Source organism: Malaclemys terrapin, chromosome 18, assembly GCF_027887155.1.
Source record: "Malaclemys terrapin pileata isolate rMalTer1 chromosome 18, rMalTer1.hap1, whole genome shotgun sequence".
Lineage (NCBI taxonomy): Eukaryota > Metazoa > Chordata > Testudines > Emydidae > Malaclemys > Malaclemys terrapin.
The window spans coordinates 7,013,341-7,041,016 of record NC_071522.1 but is presented as its reverse complement, the minus strand read 5'-3'; the positions used below and the strand labels follow the sequence as shown (position 1 = coordinate 7,041,016).

The window sequence follows — 27,676 nt, the reverse complement described above, 5'->3', positions numbered from 1 at the left end:
TTTTACTATGCATATTAATAAATATTCTTTATTTAAATTTTGCACATTGCGCTTTAACATATTACATCCAAAACATTTTGCAAATGGATGTCTATTTGTAAAATCTTATATTCAGCTCATTGTCATTCTGTACAGAATTATAGGTACAACATTACTTTGCCACTAGGTTGCTTTTTGTAAGTCTCACAGTAAGAGAAACATGTAATGAAAAGAGATGGCATAAATTATAAGAGAGGCTTGCACAGCTACTCAACTAAAGAAACAAGCCTGAAGAAAGATCAAAATTAATGAAATCACTTCCACCAATCTCCCCACCGGAAAAAAAAAAGAAAAAGAAAAAGAAAAGAAAAGAAAAAGAATCACATTGATTTTAAGATAAAATTTTGCCATAAGGTCACTAAATTAAGTTTTTGAAAGAGAAGGCGCAGTAGTCATCTTGAGGATTTCAATGAAAGACAGAGCTATTTTATTGTATTTAGTTCGCTCCAGCTGTTGTCAACCAACCACTACAAATGGGCCTCTTGTGATCATTTAAGCGGCAGTATTTATTAAATTTCTCCTTCAGATGCTGTCGGTACTGTTCTCTATTGCTGTAAAAAGACTTGTTGTTTGCCATAAATGACTGTATTTCGTCTTGTGAGATAAAGATTTCCTCATCAGAAGTGCATTCAGATTCATCCTACAAAGGGAAAAAAAGGTAGTTAAAAACATGAATGTTGTTCTTCCAACATTGCACATTCCCTGTCATTTTACAAATTAGTGTCTCCAGTTCAAGTTTCATACCTATGTATTGTGTTGTTCAAAGTCTGCAGTCGCTCTGAACAAAGAATAATTGTCACACGGTGACAACACACAAGTCCTAACTAGCTAGCCCAGTGATCTGGGTTTGATTCACAATGATTTGCTATACGCTGTGTCAGAAGTAGTCTGGCAAAATTAAGCAGCAGCAGTTTCACCTGAAAACAGAACAACACTCTAAAGTGAAAGATCATGGCAGTAATATGGAACTTTCAAAATATGGAGAGATGCTTATCAATGGGGGGGAAAAATGTCTGAGAAAATCTGTGCTGGCACTCGCATGCTACACAAGAGCACAGATAGTGCACACATCTTCATTACAAGATTGCCATTCTATCACTATTATTCCAATTCCACTGACAACTCTTACTCAAAAATTAGAATGACAAATCTCCTATAAGGCTGTCTCACCAACATTTCACCATAAATCAACCAGAAAACACAAAACACGGGGAGCAAGGTATGAGGAGCATCTTCAACTACCTCTTCACTGTACCAAGTCTTAACATACCACATACAGATTCTGAATTCCTCAGAACCTATCCCTAACACCAAAGATTCAAAGCAGCAGGCTACAAACCTAGGCCTTCAAATAAACTGTTACTTACAAGGAGTTCCACTAAGCTCTTGGCACCTTTTCCAGAATCGGGAACAAGTGAGGTTTCTGTAGATTCTGCAAACTGTGACACATTTTTCCTGTGGTCAAACCAAGGCAGCTGCTGCCCATTTTTTTCTGAGTTACAGCAGCTTTCAGCATGGGTGTCTTTGGTCTTGTCAAGGTGAAACTCTGTGCACACAATATTTCCTGAGGTCTCACGGTTACTCGGATCTGCAATACAACTTCCAAGTTTCTGAATCTAAGAGTTAAGATAATTTACAATGAATAACTGGAAGTATTTTTTTTTTTTAAACCTGTAATATTGAGTTTATTTCACGATTGGGATACTAAGATTTGGTAAAGACACCAGACAATATTTCCTCACAAAACAATTCCACAAAGCAATATTTAGAAAGGGGGTAGAGAAGACCAGTTCAAATGCTGAATACTTCAAAATGACTGGAAATGGGCATTTGGTATGCTAGTTTACTGCCTTCACCAAAGTACATTTGATTACCGGACCGTGGAGATAACTAGCCTATCACCTGTCTCCCACCTGAACAGGGCTGAGGTATACAGGAAGAGGAGAAGGTATAAGGGCAAAATACACTACTAAAAAGTGTATAGGTAGCTGATAAATAAAGAAAAGCTTTTTTCAGAACTTAATCTGATACTTGCTTCAGACAAAGATATTTTTGAATGAGAAGGAGGGGAGAGAGGAGATGAAAAACCCACACCATCTTGCTTATACCTGTAGCATTAGCCACAATCCAAATTGGGTAATCTGCAATAAATATTTTACAATACACGCATAACTAAGTTAGAATTCTAAAGTAAGCAGTTGTCCTTACATGCTCATTCAAAGTTTTGCTTTTCTTTTTCTTCTTTTTGTTTTTGCCTTTTGTGTTATCCTCTTCAGAATTAGCCCAACATTCCACACAACTATCTCCATCCTCCTCTTTATCCTCACAGCGGTGGACACACGACTCATCACCTGTGAAAGACAGTTGATTTCCTCTCTCAGACATGTTTTCTATGCTTTCTATACACTAAAGATAATGTGAACATTAAGTTCTTGCTGAACCTACCATTTTCGTCATGGTTACAAATGCCTTCAGTGCAGGCTACATCTGAACCCTCCCGAGATCCCGTTTCACTGCCCTCCATGCTAGATGAATAGCCGCAATCACTACCATTACAATGTGGAGATAAACCTGAGATGAAATGAGAAGTTACTGTAATCTACAGCAGAAGTTATAGGTTCTTTAGTTAGGGCTCTACAAACAAGCAGCTCTTAAATTTTTAATTCATATTCTCTTACTTCTTCCAACTTTTTTTTTTTTTAAAAGTATCTGAAAATATCTTCCCTCACCCTATATTAAATGTTTTCAGAATAAACCATTATAAAAAACAAGGGTAACATACCTTTCTTTATTTTAGGTGAACCCAAAAGAGTGCCACTGCTAGGACAGGTACATGAAGTGCTTTCATTGGTAACAATTACTTCTACACAACTGCTAGTATCTTCTGTACTACCACAGGCTTTGCAACTATTGTCCATGAAGTCTGAGTTTTCCTTAAAATAAAACCAAGAGAGGTATGCAAGTGTTAAAATAACAGCCAGCTGATAGCAGAAATAGACTAATGTTTTCTTTAAATCTCTAGAAAGGATAGTCCTACCACAAGAGAAACTACTGTTGTCAAATAAGGCTGTTAAATATCATGTTGCTGTATCACTTCAAAAAGCAAAATATCAACCTTAAATAAGAGGCATCCTTTCGGCCATAGAGAACCGTGTTCCATCAATTCAAAGAACTTACTTCAATAACAGGTACATTTACTGATAGTTGGATTCAGCAGCACAGGTCTTGAAGCCATTGTAAGGAAGAGTACTTTATGGTATGGCTACACTGCAATTAAACACCCGTGGCTGGCCTAGGTCAGCTGACTTGGGATTGCAGGGCTCGGGCTGCAGGGCTGTAAAACTGTGGTGCCTGGGCTGGGGTCCCAGTGCTTGGGCACAAGCCCAAACATCTACCCCGCAATTTTACAGTCCCTCAGCCCAAGCCCTGCAAGCTCAAGTCAGCGGACGTGAGCCAGCTGTGAGTGTTTAATTGAAGTGTAGACATACCCTGAGTCTCCTTATAAAAGACCATCACTGGTGCTACTTGTCTTTGAGTAGCATGCAAATACAATGTTCTCTTTAGTTAAGAGATTTTTTTTTTAAATTAGGTTATCATTACTTATTCAAATAACTCGCGTTAGATTAAGTAATTTCACAAATCATAGATCTTGTTTGAAAACTATTCCTTTACAAGGCAAAACTATTCTAAAGAGGTATCAAGTTTTCTTAGAGAGATGCTTAAAAAAAGTTAGTCCCCATCAATAAAAATAAATAATAAAAACTGTAGAGTCCAACGTGATGAACAAGAGAACGCAGAGCGTTATGAACTCAAAATTAGTTATTCAATAGCAACAAACTGTCAATTGATCAGCAATATTTACCTTCTCCGGACTTATTTCTTTCTCTTCTGTTGCCTGTGAGGGAGCAGGAATCTCACACACACACTTATTTTTCCGCCTATTCTTCCGTTTTTGGCGCTTCTTCTCTTGTTTAAGTTCTCGTACTCTTTCCTCTTCTGAAAACTCTTCACAGAGTTGTTCCAATCGACTAATACCCTGCACTTTTTCCACAGCCATCTGGTAATAAAATTCAAAGCCTGCTTAAAGGAGTTAAAACTAAACTCTAGCTTCTCCATTTATAAAACAGAAAGGGCAGGAAAAAGGGTAAGGAGTTTGTTCAAAGAGTCAATCAAAGCACTATCACTCCCAATGCTTAAGGAAAATTGTCAATTCAAATGTGGCCCCAAATTTAGATTTTTGGGAAGGATGCTCCTATAAGACTTATGAATAAAAATGCATCAATATAAATGTTATTAAATGATTTAATTATTTCAAGAAATGTAAGTGGAAAGACTTCATAAGCTTAGCTTTGCAGCATTGAAAACCTGAAAACAAACATTAGTGAAACAGATTTGTGAATTTTCCTTGTCCAAAGTGAAAAGTGGAAGAGTAAAGCAAGAAAATTGATTCAGAAAATGTTCTGTTTAAATAATTACAGTACTATTGCAACACAGATAAAAATGTAGTAGTATTCTCATGGCTACAGCTGCCTGGAGCATCAGCAAGATGAGCAATCTAAACCTTTAAAAAACATCAGAATCTTCCATAATGTATTTAGCGCGTTAAGAGTGGCTTTTCCTGGTTAAGCTTAAACCATTTCCAATGGAAGACAAGCTTTGGGACGTTATACCAGTCTCACTATAGTGGTTTATATTTACATGGTATCCTGTACTGGTATAACTTGCCCATGTAGACAGGCCCTTTGGAAAAATCACAGGAAGATTTAATTTTCAACAGTGTATTTTAACATATTGGGGGGGGAAAAAAAAGGTTTTATTTTTTTTTTAAATTTTGAAAAACCAGTCACGTTATGACTAAAAAGATCAGGCTGCGCTATAGCTGTGGTTTTAAAGCACCTCCCTCAATAGGGAATTGGAAACGCAAGGTAGGTACTAGTAATTTAGAGCCACATCAATAGCAACAATAAAAAATTCTTACAAAATGCTTTGTAAGACTATAAGGTGGGAACAAATTGAGCCTTAATCTGGTTATAACTTCACCCAATGGGGATTTTATCTTTTTTTCTTTAACTGGACATTTATAAAAATTTTGGACACAGAACAGTCATTATGAAAAGGAACCAGCCTAAAAGAAAAACCACATCATAGATAAGATGGGGAAGATAGAACTATTCCAATAAAAATATTGGAATTCTAGTGTCAAAGATCATGAGTGAGTGAATGAATGTTAGAAGGACACACACAAGGTTCTGCCACAAATTTAGGTTTTTGTAGGTTTTCCCCCCTCCCTCCAAGTCCTTGGAAGTTTCCAGTGAATGCAGTTTAGTTTGAATTTAGGCATTTTGCTATAGCATTTGTAATTCAAAGGCTTCCCCATCTTGCCAATTCTTCACCGTAGTTAAAACTAAATAAGGTAACCTTATTAGAGCATAGCTAAAACCTGTAGCATAGAGAAGATTTTACCATGTCCCTGTGACCCAGTTCACTGTGGAGAGTCCAGTGTACAGCAGCACTGGACCGGAAAATAAAATAATGGCATGTTTCTCTCCCATTGTTCAAGCTGCATTTCAAGTCAGAATGAAAATATCAAATGGTGAAGAATTAGATAATTTTTGTAGGTTAATAGTTAATGTAAAAAAACCTTTAGTTTAACTGCTCGGTCATAAGACTTTAAATAGCCACCCATTTTTACCTCAAAACTCTTGCGTAAAGCATCAACACCAAGGTAAAAAAGCATCTGCCATGTTTGCTCTTCAGCCCGTAGCTTTTGCCAGATTCGGTGTAGTCTTTCATAAAGATGAATACCCAGGCAGGTCAAAACCTCTTCTTGGGCTATGTCTATTGTCTTAGCATGCCTTTCCCTTCGTCTGGAACAAGATTATATGAGTTGGTTTGGAATATTATGAACAATGTATTGATGTAGAGATATACACAGTATTCACTATTCCTTTCATTAAGAAAGTCAACAGAAATCTATTTACTGTACATTTAAGGCAGTTAAATGTGAACATTTCTATAGAAGATAGAACAATCTGAAGAGACATTTGCATAATCACAGTAATGACTGCATAGAATTCTACTGTGCTGCATGCAAATGCAAAATAGAAGGGATCAGAACAAAAATCTGAAGCTGCATCAATTGCTCTCATGACATGTTCGTCTGTGCACAGCACCTTAAGGCTACATTGCATCTTCCATTCTGTGGCTTTTGAAGGGAGTTATCCCACCAGTACATGATTTCTACTGGTGGAGGGATATTGCAAGAGCTTTATCATTCTGAATATCAGTAGGGCACAGTTAAGCATTTGATTTTCCAGGATTTATCATTTATCTAGTTTATAGTCTAGTGAGAATTTTAGTTGCACCTTTGAGAGAGAAAGTAGGAAACAAAATGTTTATATCTTTCAAAAAAGGTGAATGCGAGTTTACAAATTACCTACCTTGCAATAAAGCAACAGTATCCCAGTACCAGTTTATAAACCGTTATTAAGAACAAGTATTTGTAACAGGATTCTTCCGCTTTTCTCACAACGCACACAACAGTGAAGAAAAGTCTAAGTTATTCGATTTCAGAACTATATCATCAGTGGAAGATTTTAGGGCAGTAACTGAAAAATGTACAGTGGCTAAACTAATCTTTAAATTATGGATTTTATATATAAATTACTCAGTAAAATTTTCATTCAGGATTCCCTTTCTATTTCACATATCTTGAACACCTCAATGGGAAAGCAAGGCAGCCCTAACAAGTGAACAAATTAATTTCAAGGTATTTAACAATTGCTTATAGTTTTGCTTGTAGATTTCAATGAGTCAAGAGATTAATGAAATGTTCACTGCTTTGAAACATGATCATGAAGGTATACATCAAATACAAATGGTTGCATCTAAAAATCCATTACGCAGCAGAGGCAGAAAATATTAATCATCACTCTTGCAACATATGTTCAGAAATAAAATAAAGAAGCAAAGCGCTAGATAGCCCATTCTAGCAAATTACATACTCATACCCTCCTGCGAACTCTGGTTCAGCTCGACCCAAGAGATGTGCAATGAAGTCTGTTTCACAGCATACGTGTATATGACGTTCGTGTGGACAACAACGCAAACCCTCATAAAGTGCAGCACAATAGCCCTTTTCTTTGCTGCAGTCTAGTTCACCAATAAGAATATTGTATGCCCGGAGCACTTTATTTTTGCAGTCGGTGCAAAACCTATATTAAAATTAAAAAAAAAAGAAAAAAAAAAAAAAAAAAAAAAAAAAGAGTATTCTTATTTAAAACAGAGTTAAATACAATTACAAGAGTCATTTAGGAATAAAACAGTGCATATTACATTTATTAAACTAGACCACTATAAGTTAAGATATTTCAAACAAAAAAGTCAAAAAGACTTAGAGGGATAACATGCAAAGTATATATTATATCTTATAATATAATGAAGTTGCTAATATGACCTTTCATACTTCAGGACATAAACCAACCACTAACTGGTAGCATTAGGAAGAAACTTCCTCTATGGACAGATTATTCCATATTGTCTATTACGGAGATTCCTGCAAAATATTGGACGAGGTGAATCACTGGTCTAAGCCAGCACAAGTCCTGTACCTTTAAAATTCTTTTTCCATCTGTGGCACAATGTAAGTGACTTTGTAAGGGGACTTCAGAATATTTTAAGTAACACAGTGAATAATGGGAGACAGAGTACATTTTTATCTGGTATCTGCGGTGTAAGATCAGCATTTCCATTATAAACTACTTTAGTGCCTTAGATTTTACTACAGGTAAGTGTACATATTAAACAAATAAAATGTGTGCAAGTAGCGGCACAAGATGTGTCGTTATACAAGGTATCTAATTCACCTTAAGTGTGTCATAAAACAGTGTACTAAGGGCTTTCAACCGCTGTGAAATGCATTATTCACTTTTAGAAAAGTGCTAAATCTAAAAAAATGCAACCAAGCTTAAGAAAACTATTTTAAGAGCAATAATATTTGATATTCAAGGTTTGAATTATTCAAATGACTGACACTACTATTGAAAAAATTCTATGGTCTAAACTCAACGTGCTCCTAATTTAGTTTTAAATTCTGAAAATTTTTAAATTTTAAAAGTAAAACAGGAAACAGTATTGAAAAACTTTTACCATTGTTTTGTTTTAAATGAACTCAAACTAGAAAGTTAAAACAATGGTCTGAAGTTCTATCCAGGGATTGCCTTGTTACTACATTTTGATTAAATTGTGAGGCTAAGTTACAAGAACTAGTTTAAAACAAGGTCAACTATAGCACATTAAATATAGCCACTGTAAGGAATCCAATACTCTCTCAGATCAAGAAATAGTTTTGGAAGTACTACTCATACTCTTCAATCAAACTGGGGGGAGGGATAGCTCAGTGGTTTGAGCATTGACCTGCTAAACCCAGGGTTGTGAGCTCAATCCTTAAGGGGGCCCATTTAGGAATCTGGGACAAAAATCTGTCAGGGGACTGGACTTGACGACTCCAGGAGATAGGTATATCTCCATATAATAAACTCAATAAAAAGGGGCACAGGGTGTAAACACGTGAAGTTTGATTCTTAAATTATCTTCTGAGAATAGTTTACATCAAATCAAATGCTGATGCCTCAGATAAGTCAACTGCCTCTGATATTTTTCTAATAGCTGCCAGATGATAGTTTAATCGTTGCAAATAAGACAGCCACAAACTTTATGAACTGGGAAAAAGAGAATACCATTTCATCTCTCAAGTGATTATGTAGCTAGAATTATGATACAAGTTACAGTGTTGTACTAGCTAAAAATCATAAATGAAGAGTAAGCTAGGGCCTGATCTTAGGGTTCTACATTTCTCCTGCTATGACGGATTATTACTATCAAGCAACCAAAGGAGTACATCTTGTTTCTGGTGTCTCAACAACTATTGCAGAACTCTGCAAAATTGTCAGAGCTTTGAAAAGATCTTTGTTATTTACCTTTAACTTCAAACTGTATTCTTTATATACTTTGTTTCATGAGAGAATCCCCAGTATGTAGGGTATAAAGTGTAAAGAACATTTTAATTCCCTTAACTTACCTGTGTTTTCGCAGATATGTTTCTAATGTTTCTAAAAGACAACTAGAATCAATTAAAACTACTTCATCCCTGCATTCTTGGGACATGAGTTCCCACACATCCATCCAACAACCCCTGCAGAAAGAAACATAACATACCAATTAAAAACAAAAACTGCACATTAGTTTCTTTTGAGAGAGGGAGAAAGGAAAACAGTAGTGTTATTTTTCTTTAATTATTTTACCTGGCAGCTCCCTGGAAAGGTCCATAGTGGAAAGTGATCCTACATTTGCTCTCCTTCCTGTTGTCTTCACTATTTTTCTTATCTGCACCTAATTTCTCTGTACTGAGTGTGCTATTGCTCCCTTCACTGTAGCATAGTATTAAAAAAAAATTACAGCTATATAATGTCTAGAGTAAACTAAAATGTCTTCCTGAAACATGCTATCAAAATCCTACAGTTAGCTAATTTAGTTTGCATCCTATATATTCCAAGATACAGGAAAGTATTGCACCTCCCAGAAAAATTATTATTCTTCCATAAAATTAGTGACAAGAACTATCAAATGGAATTTGTTTTCTGCAGGAATCATGATCTCAATGACAAGTTGTAGGTAACATTCCCCCCTCCCCCAATCAAGTACCACTTTTGATGTAAAGTATCTATAAATCTTTATTTCCACAGCAAACAGATACTTAGTTTGCAATCTGAAATTAAGACATGCTTCAACACCATTGTGAACTACTTCAAGTTCAAAGCTAAAACACCATATTCCAGTTATCTTTAACAGCATACATTTGCTGAAATAGTCAGCAGTTGTATGGCAAAGAACAAACGAACAACAATTCACTTTTACTTAAGGGCTTGCCGACTCTTGGAAGTTTACCAAAATAGCTATTTGGGAACAATTATTCTGGAAATTTTATTTCTGTATAAATTCCAGCATTAATACTCCTATGGACCAAAAGGATTAATCTAAATCAGAAAAGGATGTGCTTATTCCAGAATAAGGGTATGTCAACACTACACAAGCATTACAGCAGCACAGCTGCAGCTATGCCGCTCTAAGGCAGACACTCACTACGACAATGGAAAGGATTTTCGGTCGCTGTAGTAAAGCCACCCTGTTGAGAGGCGGTAACTATGTCAACAGAAAAATTCTTCCAAGGTGGGACAACCCAACTATGTCGCACAAGGAGTGATTTTTTTCCATAGCTCTAAGAGATACAGCTAGGTCTACCTAAGTTTTAGGTGTAGACCAGGCCTACAAGTGTCCACACTGGGGCTTCTGTCAAAAATAAACTATTTTAGAACAATTCTTTTGATAAAATTCCAAGTGTAAATAATCCTTAAGATTGGAAGAGGAGTCCAAGTTATCTTCTGAGCCCCAAAGAGAACACAGTAAATGATATGCCTTTTACAATTCAATAGATGGTATGACTATAGGCTCCTAACTACTTGTCAGCCAATAACCACAGTAGTTGACTACTTGTGATTACAACTACAAATTTAGTATGTTATTGAAAACTAATTAAAACTCCAAGTTAAATCTTATATATAATATGCATCATGCAAAGCTGTGATTATCTTATTTAAAGGCAAGGCTTCTTGCACAGAAAAAATAAAATCAGTCAGAAGTTACTTTAAAGATCATTCACAACTACATATTCTTGGAGAGACACGTAAATTCTATCCCACCTCCTCATTTAGACTATTAATACATTTGCCTTCATTCAAAACTGCGGATTTAGTTGGGTTGATAGCAATACTGCTAGTACCTGATGATTTCTGCACTATAAAATAGTATACGCAGTACTATATTGAGCAGTATATTTTAAGCGAACTGCAAGCTATGTAATTTAAACAGCCTACACAGGTTGTCTACATAAAGCATTATCTGACAGAGTTGGAAGCCTCAATTTGCATACTATGGATAGATAGATATAGTTATATATAAATAAATAAATGCGAGTTGAGAGCGCTAAGGCAAATTTTTAATTACGTTCATGTATGAACCATTCTGTTTCATAATCCTCTTTGGTCTGACTCAACCTGAGAATAAGATACATATTCATTTATTAGAGAAAAAGCTGCTTTTGAGGATTCATCTTACAGAAAGCAATGTGCAAAAGACTAAAGTTGTTTTCATATTCCCTTGGATTTGCTATATTACTCTAGCTTCTAGACCTCTGCTTATGCAACAAAACAGTATGTACTACCAATTATATTTCTCTTTATTGAAATATTTAATCTGGTCAGAGATTGAACTAATGACTAGCTACTATTATCTCAAGTTCAAAACAAAACAAAAAATAAAGGAAAAAACAGTATCAATTTTAAGTATCAGTGGGGTAGCAGTGTTTGTTGCTTTTTACAGATCCAGACTAAGAGTCCTGTGACACTTTATAGACTTACAGATGTATTGGAGCATAAGCTTTTGTGGGTGCATCATGCAACTGACGAACTGGGTACCCACGAAAGCTTATGCTCCAATACATCTGTTAGTCTATAAGGTGCCACAGAACTCTGTTGCTTTTTACAGCATCAATTTTATTTCCCTCCTCCCACCCAGCCTCTCAGAGAATGGACATAATAAATGAAAGACAAGTTTGTGTTTAAATAAAATAATTAAAAAAAAAAAAGTTTGTCCTACAATCTGAAACTTCTGATCAAGCTCTGACATGTGTTGTTTACTCTGCTAAAGACAGAACACAACTGATACTGACAAGGTTCCAATACATTCCAATGAGGGATAACATTCTCATAGTCTTTATAAGGCCAGAAGGGACCATCACGATCATGTAGTCAGACCTCCTGCACATTACGGGCCCCAGAACCTCACCCCACCCACTCCTGTCATAGGCCCATAGTGAAATCCTCAAATCATGATCTAGAGTTCAAGTTACGAAGAGTCTACCATTTACTCTAGTTCAAACAAGCAAGCTTCCAAACTGTAGAGGAAGACCAAAAAAACCCTACACACCAGGGTCTCTGCCAGTCTGACCTAGGGAAAATTCCTTCCTGACCTCAAATAGGGCGATCAGTTAGACCTTGAGCATGTGGGGCAGACCCATCAAACAGACACCTGGGAAAGAATTCTCTAGGAACTCAAAGTTCTCCCCATTTACTAGCCTCTCTCTAGCCACCAGTTATTTACGAATAGCAATTGCACATGAGCCACATGCCATTGTAGGCAACAGCATCAGATCATCCCCTCCATGAACTTAACAAGTTTAGTCTTGAAAAAAGTGCTGTATACACAGGGAGTTCAGTTGGTATAACTGCCTTGCTCAAGGGTATGGATTAACGTATAATTATATCAAGGTAAGTGTGCAGTGTAGACCCAGGCTTAGTTACATTTACATACTTTGCAGTCTCTGTTATTACACCATTCAACTTAGAGTAAATCCCACCTAACTAGAGATTCAGTATATCTTATTTATTCACTTGAATTGTTTTTAAAATCAAAAGACCACCACCTAATATGGAAACAAACAAGACAACATGAATGGCAAGATGTCATAGCAGCTACCAACTAGTAAATTTTACAGCTAAAAAACCCACCTATAATTTTGAAGTGGGTACACACCTATGATGGTAGACAGAACTCATGAATTTTAGGAATTTCGAATACTTCAAGCTCTGCACAGTTCAAATGAGCCAAATATTATGCCATCACATTTTGAATACATGATATGGTTAACTAGACTTGAGTCTATTTATATGAACATACTATGTATTCAATTCTATACATGTTTATTCATAAAATGGTGCGTATCTGCATTCAATTAATCTTGCACACTTTCACACAGATGTATGAAAGACTTACAGAAAGGTTCTACAAGCACAATTATACAACACATGAAAACTGATCTAATTTAATCTTTATTCCACATTATCTTTTATATCAGTAGCAGTGCCTAGGGGCCAACCAAGAGCGAGACCCTGCAGTGCTAGGTACTGTACCAAAAAAACAAAAAAAAAACCCAAAACACAACACAACACACACACACACGAGAAAGACAGTTGCTGTGCTGAAGATATTATCTAAACAGACCAGACAAAGGGTATGAGAAAGAGATACAACACAGAAGCAGAGCTGACTGAATGGTGGTTTGCAACTGTAATGTTCATATCATGATTACCCCCCTCCCCCCAAGGAATTGGGGTTGTGTTTCCCCGCCCCCCTCAATTCTTTCCATGGGGTCAAAAAATCCAGCCACATAAAGATGCAATATCTAGCAAACAGCTGTGATAAAAAAGGATCAGCAATACAGTAGACTATATTAAAAGAATCAGGGCTACTAATATGCATTACATACACATCAGAGCTCTGACCAGGGGCTTGGGGACTAAGTTAGGCCTAATTGTTTATTAAGAAAAAGATTCAGTGGTCACGTTGGAGAGAAAATATTTCAAGCCAATGTGAGAATAGCTACCTGGGCAGAGGGACTGTGACAATAGACTGAGCCACTCAGAACAGTTTGTCTTCATTCATTTGATACTGACATCATATTTGTTAAGAGTGGAGACAATAGAAATCTGCAATAACTCCACACCCCACCTGAAATACCCGCAGGATTTAACATGAGGAAGTGGGATACGATTGCGATCCTACATGTTGCTACTCCCAGATTTTCAACTTTGATATTTTGTGGCAAGTAGACTTGACCAAAAATACTGAGCTTACTGAACCAAAAAGTGACTGTTGCTTTAAACAAGTATTATAATCCATAAAAAAAAACAATCATGGGAGTCCAACACACTAGCTGACAGCTATATAAACAATCACTTTTAGCTCAGATTTGCACGACAGCAGAAAACAATTATGAGAATATTCTGTACAACAGTTAGCTATTTGCATACATAAAGACTTATTTAACATTTAAATTACAGTAGTGCATAGATTCCAGTAAGTCTGGGACCCCATTATGTAAACCCTTTACGAATAAGAAAGGACAGTCCTGGCTTCAAAGAGTTTATGGCGCTATTCCTAGGAAAGACCTGGTAAAAGAGGGGATTTTCCTCACAATTTTCATAATTATGCAATTTTTTGTGAAGATAACAAAAAAGTGACCCCCCCTCCACCCCATTCCAAAAATCAGCAAAAAATTATTTATCAAATTAAAAAATGTTGACCATTATGTTTATATTGTTAGTTTGAAACAATATTTCATATCACTAGGTTTAAGATGTACATGCATTGGTTGGAGTGGTTAAGTGGACTGGATAAGTGAACATATCTGGGTTTCAAATTAACATTGAGCTAACATAATGGGGTTCAAATCACTGTACAATTGTTTCAGTTTAACAGCAGACTGAAACCCCCCCCGCCCCAGTAAATTGGCTTGCAAAGGTAATAGTAATAGTGTAAGAGAGCTATAAGTTTCACTGTTTAAGTGAAAGACAGACTTTGCTCTATTCTCTGCAAGTGTTCACCTGTGCTGGCTTTCCAACCATGTTTAAAAACAGTTGCACACTTTAATTTAGCTCCATCCACAATGCCATACATGTTTTAAAAATACACACACACACATATAGGTTTTTAAAAATATGGTTTGAAAGCAAATGTAGATAGGGCCAAAATTTGTCATAAAACAAGTCTTCAGATTTTTCTGGTGAAGATTTCTACTCTCAAAGTTCACAGACATGAAGTTACAGCAGTGGAATACGACCTTCAAAAGAGTTTTATAGCTATAAAATTTTGCTTTTGCTAGGCTGCTAAAAGGGTTTTAGACCTACGCATGCAGTTCCATACTACATATTGCTGGTCCCCCACTTCTCTGCCCACAAAATTCAGATAAACCTACAGAATTTTCGGTATCTCTTCATGACAACAAATTGTGGAAAAAATACTCATCTATAATTCTGTTCTTTGAACATTTTTAGATTTTAATGTACACACTGACATAGTATCCAAGTTCTTTTAACTTACCCCAAAGGTTTTGGCTTGTGCGTGTCTAGGGAGTGCAATTGACATCTCTTGTTCTTCTTACTTTTTGGAATTGCATCTATCATATTGTTTAATTTGGACCTATGTAGACATTTCAGAAACTACTTTTAAAATTAAAGTTACAATATTGCAAACAAATCCTTACAAGATTATCTAACAAAAATTAAATGAAGACAGTCTGTTACCGAGATACAAATACTGTTCCACTCTTTTATTAACCGTAAGCTTTTCTTCTTCCTGCTTTCATTACCACCTTTGCATATAATGTTTCAGGTAAAGGAAGGGAGGGCAGTAGGCATTTTCCCAACCAACCATTCTAGCAAGCAATACGAAACACAGTCCAATATGCCATCCAGATACAGCTATGCCTTTATTGATAGAAAACAAAACCTCTTCTGTGTCTACTAAGTCCAACTTTTCCTACACTAAAGGATTCCTTCCTCTCACCCCACCTGCAAACTTACTGTAGTATAAAATTGCAAGAAAATATCATTTGTTTTAATGTTTACAATCTAGAGAAAAAGGAAAATCCTGTTCTACTGCAAGCACTCTTCCTCTAGACATGCCAACAAAAGTCACATATGGCCATCTGGAAGCCATTGGCTCAGAATCTTAATTCTAATCTTGAATCCTTTTCGCAATTGGAAAGAGCAACAAATTCAACTGGTCATCTGAAAGATGAGCAAGTTTAAACTTTAATGGCGTAACAGATCACACAATTTCTAGTTCAGCTTGCTTTCCAGTTAATTAGTAGCTGATCACAGTGCCAATAATACGTTCGTGTCTGTACCAAGAAAACTTGGCAAAACATACATGCAGAAGTTAGCTTATTTCTTTCAGAAAGGGACATGGAAAGAATAAACTCAGTGACTGTATTTTGATATATCACATTAAGAAGTTTAACTTACCCATGCACATAAAATAGCGTATAAAGCTTCTTTGCATCAGTCATACAGCTTCGAGTTACAGAAAGGACTCCCTTAGGCCCTACCGTAAGGGGCTCAAGTGCTGGATTTCCAGACTCAACAAGCTGGGAAAACAGACGTTCCACACTACGACGACAGCCAACACATGGGACAAGCTGAGAAAGTGCACTCAAGACTTCACGCGATGTCACCATCATGGCAATATTTAGATCCTGCTGTTTAAGCATACTATGTCGCTGAGAGAGAGAGATATGCAATGAATTAAAAATCAACCCTTTAGAAACCTTAAGTTATTATAGAATTCTAGACTTTCACAGTTTTCTTCTTTCAAAATACCTTAGTGGATACTGTCTGCAGCCCCAAAATTTCAGGTCACCAGCTCACCATTGGCAAGTTAAATATCCCTCCACCCCCCACAAAAAAAAGGGGGGGGGGAGAGGGAGGAAGCAGAGAGAAAAGCCTGGAGCAACATGTGACTAGAAGCATGCCTTTTATTGTCATAGATGCAACTTCTGTCACCAACAGCACTGCTTTAAGCCTTATGGCCCAGCCTTGGAAAAGATAAGGAGGCAATTCCCCCCCAGTCTCCCTCCCCACATCTTTTTGCCAAGAGATGTTGCTACAGAGGAGAACTCACATCTTCACCCAGCCTTATTTCCAAAGGGAAAGACCCATTCCTCTATAAAAAATATTGAGGGATGGGGGAAGAGGAAGAAATCTGGATTGGCAAAAGCTCTGTCTCATTGTGGGACTATTAGATCAGCCTGAGACCTGCAAGACAACTTTAAACCAAAAAGTTATAATTTACTACTTGTCCTCCTAGTATTTACACTGAAAGAATGTACATTAATTTCAAACCACACAGGTATTCTCTGGTCTCTTAAACTATGGCAAGTGATTTTCACTTATGGTGAAAGTGTTGAGATTTGAAGTCCTCCGACTAAGAATTCAGGACACATCTAACTATTTTTTTTCTTGAAAACTACATGCAATTTCATATTAAAAAGCCAATAACTTAAACGCAGTGAAACTGACCATACAAACAGATATCAAACCACAAGTTGGGGGAGGGGTGGTGAATGAGGGGAAGCATTTTTAATAAGGTATATTACTAATCTTGTATTGTTACTTGAAACAAAAGTAAAAAATTCAGATAGAAGTCTTTAAAGGAATACCAACATAAAAATATCACCAAAATGTCAGAGCAACAGTCTAGCAGTGATGATGCTACGCCGCAACTCTTCTCTTCCCAATACTTGACTAACAGCAGCAGAAACAGTGCAATTATCCTGCACAGAAATGCTTTACATGCAGTATCTGTGTCAGAGATACTGCAGTTAAAACTAAAGTACAATATTGCAAGAAGCTACTTTGTCTACCGCTGACAACCCCAGCCTAAAGAAGAAAGAATAAAAAGGGAGACAGGATATCCCTCCCCGCACAAAAAGCCAACTTCGTTAACATAGTTTTCCCACACCAAAAATTGTCAGAACCACAAATTTGCTTTTTAGAATCCCACTAGCAACCATACTATGAGTTAGTGCATCCCCCCGTCTTGGACCTAGCTGTAGGAACCTGATGTTCAGAAGTGACAAATTTATTTAGAATTGAATAAACAGATTAGCAGCATCCTGAAACCAAATAATGGATTAAAAATCAGGGCCGGCTCTACCACTTTTGCTGCCCCAAGCGAAAAAAACAACAACAACAACAACAACAACAAAACGACTCGACTGCTGTCGCCCGAACTGCCGCAGCAGAAAAAGAAAAACTGCTCAGACTGCTGCCCTTAGCATGTGCCACCCCAGGCACGTGCTTGCTCCTCTGGTGCCTGGAGCCGGCCCTGATTAAAATAGAATTAGAATCACAGTTTCTGTAAAAAATATAATATACAAACTCACACTGACAACCAGATGTCACCTTGCTAAAAGTTCTGCTTTAAATAACATGGTACTTCATCTTTGGAAAGAACAGAGTGTACATAAAGGAGCAACAATTGCAATGGGACAAAAGTGTAACGTACACAGTGTCTTTTGGTGCTACTGCCTGAGAGGCATTTCAATGCACATCACGCTAGCAATGTACTTTATCAACGTGGTGACGGATACACCTTTGAAGAAATAAGTACCCTAAAGCAAGTAACCAGAGAAAGTAAAATCCGGCAAATGGATTGTTTAAACTGACAGGAAGTTAAGGATTGTGTCTTACCTGAATGAACTGCTTTAATTGTGCACCATTATTCTGATGTCCATCAAGGTTTAGCACATTATCAGGAAATTCCATCACCATCTAAACAAGAAAAAAAAATAACCTCTCAGAACACAAAAATACAAACATAATCCAGACCTGACTTTATTCTACTTCCTTTTTAAAAATGCATGTACGGTTGCCTGTTGAATCCTCATTCTTCTCACATTACAATACTGGAAGCTTTAAACATAAGAGTACTCCATACAGAGGTATCAGAATAGTCAGCAAAGCATTCAACTTTGTCTTGCTGCTCTAGAAGACACTTTAGAACATGTGCTTTTCTAAAACATTTCTTTAGGAAGTGGCAACAATCATTAGGTTAGACAGCAATATTTACATTACTGGACAGTCCCTACCTAAAAGGATAAATGGACACAAGTCAGATATTAGGAATGGCAATATACAAAAACCTGTAAAACACTTCAACCTCCCTGGCCACACAATAGCAGATGTAAAGGTAGCCATCTTACAGCAAAAAAACTTCAGGACCAGACTCCAAAGAGAAACTGCTGAGCTTCAGTTCATTTGCAAATTTGACACCATCAGATCAGGATTAAACAAAGACTGTGAATGGCTAGCCAACTACAGAAGCAGTTTCTCCTCCCTTGGTGTTCACACCTCAACTGCTAGAAGAGGGCCTCACCCTCCCTGATTGAACGAACCTTGTCATCTCCAGACGGATTCTTGCCTGCATATTTATACCTGCCTCTGAAAATTCCCATTACATGCGTCTGATGAAGTGGGCATTCACCCACGAAAGCTTATGCTCCAATACATCTGTTAGTCTTTAAGGTGCCACAGGACTCTCTGTTGCTTTTTACAGATCCAGACTAACACGGCTACCCCTCTGATACGTTACTAATATGACCTCTACCAGTGGTTCTCAACCAGGAGTCTAGGTCCTCCTGGGGAGCCGTGAGCAGCTTTCAGGGGGTCTGCCAAGCAGGGCCAGTATTAGACTCACTGGGGCCCAGGGCAGAAAGCTGAAGCCCCACCACATGGGGCTGAAGTCCAGGGCCCTGAGCCCTGCCATTGGAGACTAAAGCCAAACTTAGCTTCACGGGGGCCCCTGTGGCATGGGGCCCCAGGAAATTGCCCTGCTTGCTACCTGCTCATGCCAGCTCTGGCTTTTATATGCAGAAAACCAGTTGTGGCACAGGTGGACATGGAGTTTTTATAACGGGGGGGAGGGAGGGCTTAGAAAGAAAAAGGTTGAGAACCCCAATCTACAATACTTGAAGCAGTGCTTCAAATACAAAACAAACAAAAAAATTGTTGCAAGGCATTATACCAAGTGATCCAATAGATCAGGGGTAGGCAACCTATGGCACACGTGCCGAAGGTGGCACACGAGCTGATTTTCAGTGGCACTCACACTGCCTGGGTCCTGGCCACCAGTCGGGGGGGGGGGGCTCTGCATTTTAATTTAATTTTAAATAAAGCTTCTTCTTATTTACTTTACATACAACAGTTTAGTTATATATTATAGACTCCTAGAAAGAGACCTCTAAAAACGTTAAAATATATTACTAGCACGTAAAACCTTAAATTAGAGTGAATAAATGAAGACTCGGCACACCACTTCTGAAAGGTTGCCGACCCCTGCAATAGATCAACTACAGAAAAAAAAAAAATGATGGAAGCACATGTATGACAGTTTAATCAATTCACAGTCTATTCTTGCAAAGTATCAATTTTAAGAACATATTAATTTAACAAGGTATTCCAAAGGCATTTACATTGCTTTGGATCACTGTAGCTGCAATTCTCAAGTGGTTCAAAGCAAGATGTTAAACCCACAGAGCTATGTGATAATTGGTACAATATTCCATACTATTGCTTGCCTAATTACTTACCATGCAGCATGGAAGCCAAAAGCTAGAAAAGTAAGGTGATGTGGTATTCACTTATGGTGCCATTTGCTAACAGAGAGCCAAACAACATTACTGTTGTTTAAATAATGAAAAGCATTAAAATCTATTTTGTACCCAAAAATCCAGCAAAATATTTTCTTGTTTACAAAGTGCAAGTTCCCTCAACCCAATTAGTATTATTTTAAATTTCGATATCACATCATGGATTGGGAGTTTCAACAGGCAATTTTGTTCTACCATTTTAACAAGGGTGCACAAATATTTTGTCTGGAACAATAAAAAAAATTTTTTACCAGCTGCAGTTAAGAGAACACAAGTCTCTTCCTTTAGTAGTCAAATTGCTATTCCCTGCCTTCATCCCATTCCACAAGAGAGAGAGAACTGGAGTTCTTCATAGGTACAATTAAGATATGTCTCTTCAAATTTCCTCCAATGTGTATCATAGATAGAGGAGATGCAGAAAACTAATGTTAATCTTTTGCAGACAGTCCAAGTTTTGCATTCCTTTAATTTAAACACTATTTAACAAATGTAACATATTACAATCGCACTCTTACTTGAGCAGCTTACCAAATAACTAGATTTCTCTCTTATTACCTACGGGCTTTAATTTCATTTAACAACCTTGCAGAGAACATACCAATCCAGCTAACTATAATTACTGAAAGGACTGACGTCCTGATGCTGCAACTGGCTCTAGGTGCATGGATCATTGATTCTTCACAGAGCCCCACTAAAGTAAGTAAGGATCAGCCTGCACAGAGCTCTTTATGGAATCAGGGCCCGCACTAGTTCAAATTCAGTCCCAAACTTAGATTTTTATTTAAAACAAGGACGTTTCTATCCAATGGAAACAATTTTTTAAACAAGAAACCTGCTTCAGTGTTTGCATTTCAAACTGCACCATGGAGAGACAAAGAAAGACTGACTAGAAAAAAAAAAAGTGAAGTTTGCTTAACTGATTTTCATTTTCCAACAGAGAAATGCAGAGAAGTCAAATTTATTTTTAAAATTCAGTTTCAGTAAGCTAACGTGTGGGAAAAAACCCTGTAATTTAACAGAAATCTGTTGTTACCATCCCTTTAAATTGGACTAGTGGCTGAACTAACATGTCAACTCTAAAAATGAAGTAGTTTGCTTCCATTTTCCTTTTCACCAACTCTTTTGCCTCTTTAATTGGCTAGAGAAGAGGGCAGCAATCTTCTGAAATCCTCATTCTACTTCTGCTTTCCCTACAAATACTGAAACCAACTCCAGAGCACTGATGCATCTCCCTTTAGAGCCAGCCAATACTGCTCTTTCAGCTAGAAAGAGGTTTACTTGAATGATAGTATCTGTTCTCCCAGCCTTGAAAGTACCTTTGTCCCATTCTAATACATGCTAACATTAGAACACTAATGCTTCGTTCTATTCTTTACGGGATTCTGTTTTACTACCCTGTGCCATTTTTTTGCCCCTCCTTTGGTCCCACTTTACATTGTAGAACTGATGAATGAAATTGTTTTTAATTGTTCACTTTATTAATGTAACTTCATAAGTAAAATTTTATGAATGAAACAACATTCATTCATAAAATCGGTTACCCCAATAACTGGCTAATTGACAATTAAGATGCTTGTTAAGAGACATAGCTGTTCAGCCAGTTGCCCTTGTAAGTTTCACTGTCAATCCAATTCCTGCTTAAATCACTGAGGCTTGGTCTACACGAACCCCCCAAATCGGACTAAGGGACGCAACTTCAGCTACGTGAATAACGTAGCTGAAGTTCGAAGTACCTTAGTTCGATCTTACCTCGGTCCACACGCGGCAGGCAGGCTCCAACGTCGACTCCGCGGCTCCCCCGTCGACTCAGTGGTACTCCTTTCGTCTAGCTGGAGTACCGCAGTCGACGGCGAGCACTTCCGGGTTCGACTTATCGAACCAGACAAGACGCGATAAGTCGAACCCAGAAGTTCGATTGCCAGCCGCCGAACTAGAGGCTGGGTATAGACGTACCCTGAGACTTGCACTGTTTCAGTATTGTAACTTCTGTTCACTGTTTGCCATCCACTACACTTGTCTATATTGGAACTTCTGTTCACTGTTTGCCATATTGTAATTCAAACCCCATTTTAAAATGCTTACTCCATTTTGTAAGCTTGCTGCAACCTTCATTTTTGCAAAACCCTGCTGTAATCTTATTAGTTTAGATGTATGAATGAGGTATGTATGGATGATGGAATCAACCTCCAGCACCAGCCTGTCCTGATGAAATAAAGTTCAAACTCCAAGGGCTGAAGATGCAGACAAGAGCCCTAACAAAGTAAGAAGAGTCCACCCTAAAAAGAAAAGAACAAAGGTACAATAGAAGGAAGATCCAAGCCAGGTCCGAGGCTGAAAGTCATGCCTGCAATTGACGGGTGATCAATCACCAAACCCAGAGGCAGCGTGACACAGCAAGACCTATAGACTCCGGATTCAAACTAAAGCCTACAAAAAAGGATGGGCGAGATGGAAGACTTTGGAGGGTAACATTCTGCTGCCAACATGGAAGGGCATCAGTGCATACCCAATAGAGACCCAGCCCTTCCTTGTGCCCAGCTTCCCTGGCCAGTTAGCTGCCACAAGCTACGAACCCAAGCCACAAACTCAAGCTACATTCAGGACTGGTAACTATCTAGCAGCTGCAGAACATTTGATGTGTGTGAGTGTGTGTCTGTATATACATAGGTATTAGATATTAGTTATTGGTCATAAATCAAATTGTGTCATCATAATAAATGTGGCATTTTTGTCTTGCCCCTGAAACGATCCTGTGTAGTTTTGTCTACAAAACATGCCCCTGTGGTCCATAACATTTTATGAGCAGCAGCATGTCAATTTTTGGTGCAGGATTGTGGATTTCATATATTTACTATGTTTGTATAGTGCCTGACACAATGGCCAACCTGGTTGAGGCCTGTAGGCGCTACTGGAATATAAATAATTGTTCCCTGCACCCATATATCCTCTGCCAGTTAATGCCACATATGGTATGCAATCATGCTGCACAAAGCAATTTACACCATCCGCCTGAAACTAACCATCTTTGTCAGTGTTGATAGCACATTCTCAGTTGGAGTATGATATGTACCAGAGTACCAGCATGTTCTGCTGCTATTAGTGAAGAAAGGCCAGTAAGTAATTTCTGTCTTCCACCCAAACATCGGAGGGTGCCCATATTGGCCAAACCGGACAGTCGCTACACAAAAGAATAAATGAACACAAATCTAACATCAGGAATCATAACATTCAAAAACCAGGAGGAGAACACTTCAAAGTCTCTGGCCATTCAGTAACAGATTTAAAGGTGGCAATTTTGCAACAGAAAAGCGTCAAAAACAGACTCCAACGAGAAACTGCTGAACCAGAATTGATATGCAAACTAGATACTATCAATTTAGGCTTAAATAGAGACTAGGAATGGCTGAGCCATTACACACATTGAAACTATTTCCCCCATGTTAAGTATCCTCACAGCTTCTTGACAAACTGTCTTAAATGGGCTAGTTTGTTTATCACTACAAAAGATTTTTTTTCTCCTGCTGACAACAGTTCATCTTAATTAATTAGCCTCTTAGAGTTGGTTGGGCAACTCCCACCTTTTCATGTTCTCTGTATGTATATAGATCTTCTCACTACATGAACAGTACAGTGAAACTGTCAAAGATCAAGTCAGTTCAAGCAGCTTTTGGATGAAGTTCTATGGAGCAACAGCAACCACAGTTCCTGAGGTACTGAAATGGAAGAGCAGGTCCCCACAGTACCAAATCAAACCCATCCCCTCTAGAAATCTTATAGAGTACGTTATTTTCATAAACTGAGCAGGTAAATTATTTTAAACTTTCAGCAATTTCTCTTTATGAGAGGACAGGACACCATAATGACTTACACAGATGCAGACCTTCTCGATCATCTATGTTTTTAAGAAAGTTTTTGATGGGTTACTACAAGCCTGTTTATATCAAATTAACACACTTATTTGATACTTTTTTTAAAAAAGTTAAAGCACTAGAGCTAAGCTTTGCAGACAACTGCAGAACATGCACTACTTTTTCTTAAGTATTTGATAACTTATTATAGATACTTAAGACCTAGGGGAAAAAGAAAAAACAAAAAACAAAAACAAAAACAAAAAAACACTCAAGGAGACCACCCAACTACTATTCCCATTACTGTTAAAGAGAAGCTTCCAGCATATGTAGAAACATGATTTTTTTGTGCGACTCAATAGTGGTAATGGAATGAGAATTGGACCAATAGTAATGTCTCTATATAATGAGAATGACGGTACTTATACAAATACCTTTCATCTAAAGGGATCAAAACACAATTTACAGCTATATACAGGAACCTCTTCAATCACAACTGTAGCCTACCCTCATTAAAAGCACGACAGTCTGATGGCACTGAACAACACTAACCGTTTAGGACAGGAAGAGAAAAATATTTTAGCCCACTAAAATAAGAAGGTTTCAGAGTAGCAGCCGTGTTAGTCTGTATCCGCAAAAAGAACAGGAGTACTTTCTAAGGTGCCACAAGTACTCTTGCTCTTTTTGTAAAATAAGAAGGAATTTTAGGTAAGCAAAATTTAAATTACCCAAATTGTGACTTAGCGAGGACAGCAAGACTTCCCTGGCAAGTCTATATTTCGTTTTGGTCATTATACTTCAAAAGACACAGGAGAAATAGAAGAGGTCTAGAGAGGTAACAAATGCTTAGAAACAGAAAGAGCCTTCCATATGAAGAGACTGAACTATTTAGTTCAGAGAGGAGAAATGAGTATACAAAATACTTAATAGCTAAAATACAGCACATCAGACACTCCTGTTCATTGTCTCATAATACAAGCCAGGATAATCACAGAAATAGAAAAACAGGAATTTAACACAGATAAAAGGAAACTTTTTACACAATGCATAATTAGCATACATCATCCACTGTCACCAGATATGTCAAGGCCAACAACTGAACAGGATTAAAAAAAAAAAAAAAAAAAAAAAAGAGGACATTAATATGGATCAGACTATCCACAGTTCCATTAGACTGGATAAAAATAAAATTAGGGATAAAGTTTCATGCTTCATGGCTAAGGCAAATACTAAAAAGCTAGTGTTATGAAGACACTTCCTCTATAGGCACATTGTGCCATAGTTTACATTCAGTTAATTTTCTTGCACCTTCCACTGAAGCACCCAACACTAAGTCAGAGAGAGGCTCCCAAACCAGAGCCCCCAGATACATTCAGATAATTTTACTTCATTCACCAGATAGGGGAAAAATAAAAATAAACCACATGACTGTAGATTTTGAATATTAGAATAGAGCATTGAGAGACAGGACAACCAAACCATCAAGCAATTACAAGGAGAACTGTACAAAGGACAATGTTCTGATGCAGGACCTAAACAACATCAACGTCCCTAAATTGTTTTATTTTAAATGCAAATGTACCACCAATCCACTTAATCCTCTTCTCACTTATTTTAAAATGTGATTTATATTTGGCCAACCTCGTTTGGTACCTTAGTTTCATGATTCACTAATTATATTAATCCTACATTATTTAAAGATTGCTTTGCCTTACTTTTGGGTAGGCTGAGCCACATGCCTACCATCTCTTGGAAATTGTACATACATGGGCCCCAAATAAGCAAAAAGTATTTTCTGATTTGGTCATCTAGATTTTTCTAAAGAAGTCTGGTGAAAAATGCATTGCTGCGTTAAGCATAAGTGACTCAAGACATTATCAATTCCCAAAGATTATCGCATTGGGAGAATTCAAAGGAGGAGCTTAAGAGGCATGTCTAAAGAGAAAGGCCTCGCCTAGGAATTGCAACATATCGTCTGCCTATGTTGTAACTGCTAAATGCTCTGTTAGATACATGAAGATTAGGTGTTTCTTGTACAACAGACACTCACTGTAAGGGTGTCATCTATGTAGAGAGGGATCTGCCTCTTTTCGAAGGGAAATTCCTCCTCCCCGTCTCTGCAAACTGCAGCCAGCCGCGCCATCTCTGCTGTTGCTGCTTCCTCCTAGCTTCAGCCTGCAAACAGCCAAGCCCCAGAGAGGTAAATAAGAGCTCTGCTTCTACAAAACACTTTCACCAGCAGGGAAATGCGTCTGCTTTATCGGGTCGCCTGATTCAACACACTAGAGTGTACATTAAAAATCTCAGCTTTCCAGGCACCAATACAACAGACACCCTCCGCCCAGCCCACACCCATTTTCCGTAGTCCGGTCCCTGTGTCTGGGTCTGGAAGAAACGGAGATGGAGAAGAGATGGGACTGAAGGTGTAAAGTCTGGGAAATGCGACACAGCAGGTGGGAGGGGACAGTAGGACTGGGGAGGAGTCCAACCTTGACCCTCTCTCGGGGGATGACCAAGCCAGGGGGAGGCACTGTGGCTGAACATGGAAAGTCTGTCCAGGCCTATCAACCCCCTTCCCGTGGGATCACTGGGGGGGGGCGGGGGGGAGAGAATCCGCCCGGGCTGTCAACGGGCCTTCACTCTCAGCCCACTCGGGAGGGGGGAGCGGGAGGATCCGCCCATCCCTGGGTGGGGTTCAGCCCCTGCTCGGAGGCGGTCAGCACCGTGCGGAACCCGCCCGCGCTGGGCACGGGGTGTCGCGCAGCCAGCCCGCCCAGCGCGCCTCCCTGCCCGGCGGTTATGTAAGGAGCCGAGCGGGGGGGAGGTTCCGGTCTGCTAAGCACGGACCCGTCCCCTCCATCGGGCCTCTTCTTCCGAGCGCGCCCCGCCCCCCTCGGGGGCACCGCGAGCGCAGCCCCCGCCCCCTTAACTGCCCCCAGCCCGGAGCAGCGTCGCCGCCCCGGGGCCCAGCCGCTTCCTCTGCACGCCGGGGACGGGAGGTTGCCTGCGGCCCACGCGTCCCACCCACCCGCTCAGGCAACTCCCCGGCCTGGGCAGCGCAGACCGGAGCCAGCCGGCGGGCAGCGATCCGTCAGGCCTTCCCCGGGCCCCTTGCACCCGCCGGCCCGGGCAGATAGTCCGCCCCCGTCCCCCTCCGCAAGCCCGGGCAGGCCCGCCCCGCTCGTCCCCCGAGGGCCTTTACCGGCTCCTTCGCGAGTCCGCAGCCTGAGGCGCTGTGACAAGCCAGCGGACGGCCCAGGCCCCGGCTACAGCGTCTCCTCAGAGCCGCCCCCTCCCCGCAGGCGGCGGCCCCGCTCCGGCCCCGCCTACCTCTCGCGAGAGACCGCGGCCCAACCGCTCCTCACCGCCCCACCCGAACCTCCCCCGCCTGAGGAGACCCGCGCCCGGGCCTAGGCCGCCCCTGTCTGACGGGAGACCCCGCCCTGCTACCCGCTACGGGCCCGGGCTCTCCCTGCCCCGGCCGCGCCCCCAGCCCTGCCGCCCTTTACCTTCCGCTTCCGCCACCGCCTTCGCCTGGGCCTCCGAGCTGGGTTCGGCGTTAGCCCGGGGAATGGGCAGCCTCGCAGGTGTCACAAATACCCGCGGGGCCCAGCGCCCGGCTCCCTCCGCCGCCTCGGGAAATAGTCCGGCGGGGGGGCGGGGAGTCAGCGCTCCGCTCTCGGGG

The 27,676-nt window shown here is 39.4% G+C and overlaps 1 protein-coding gene across 4 annotated transcripts; it reads right to left on the bottom strand.

The window, feature by feature from the left end:
• GGNBP2 (gametogenetin binding protein 2) lies at nucleotides 1–27,584 on the bottom strand. Of its 4 annotated transcripts, none has more exons than XM_054008294.1 (14): nucleotides 27,501–27,584; nucleotides 26,042–26,166; nucleotides 18,186–18,266; nucleotides 15,960–16,213; nucleotides 15,034–15,132; nucleotides 9,119–9,232; nucleotides 7,044–7,253; nucleotides 5,732–5,906; nucleotides 3,902–4,096; nucleotides 2,822–2,972; nucleotides 2,485–2,610; nucleotides 2,248–2,390; nucleotides 1,407–1,655; nucleotides 1–679 (listed from the first exon to the last, which is right to left on the bottom strand). In XM_054008294.1, the coding sequence occupies exons 2-14, from the start codon at nucleotides 26,132–26,134 to the stop codon at nucleotides 476–478; spliced, it is 2,094 nt and encodes a 697-aa protein (XP_053864269.1). In that variant the 5' UTR covers nucleotides 26,135–26,166; nucleotides 27,501–27,584; the 3' UTR covers nucleotides 1–475. The 4 variants fall into 4 exon arrangements, with proteins under 4 accessions (XP_053864269.1, XP_053864268.1, XP_053864267.1 ...); XM_054008293.1 differs by lacking the exon at nucleotides 27,501–27,584 and adding an exon at nucleotides 27,322–27,366; XM_054008292.1 differs by lacking the exon at nucleotides 27,501–27,584 and adding an exon at nucleotides 27,194–27,298.
• Between the last annotated feature and the right edge of the window lie 92 nt (nucleotides 27,585–27,676).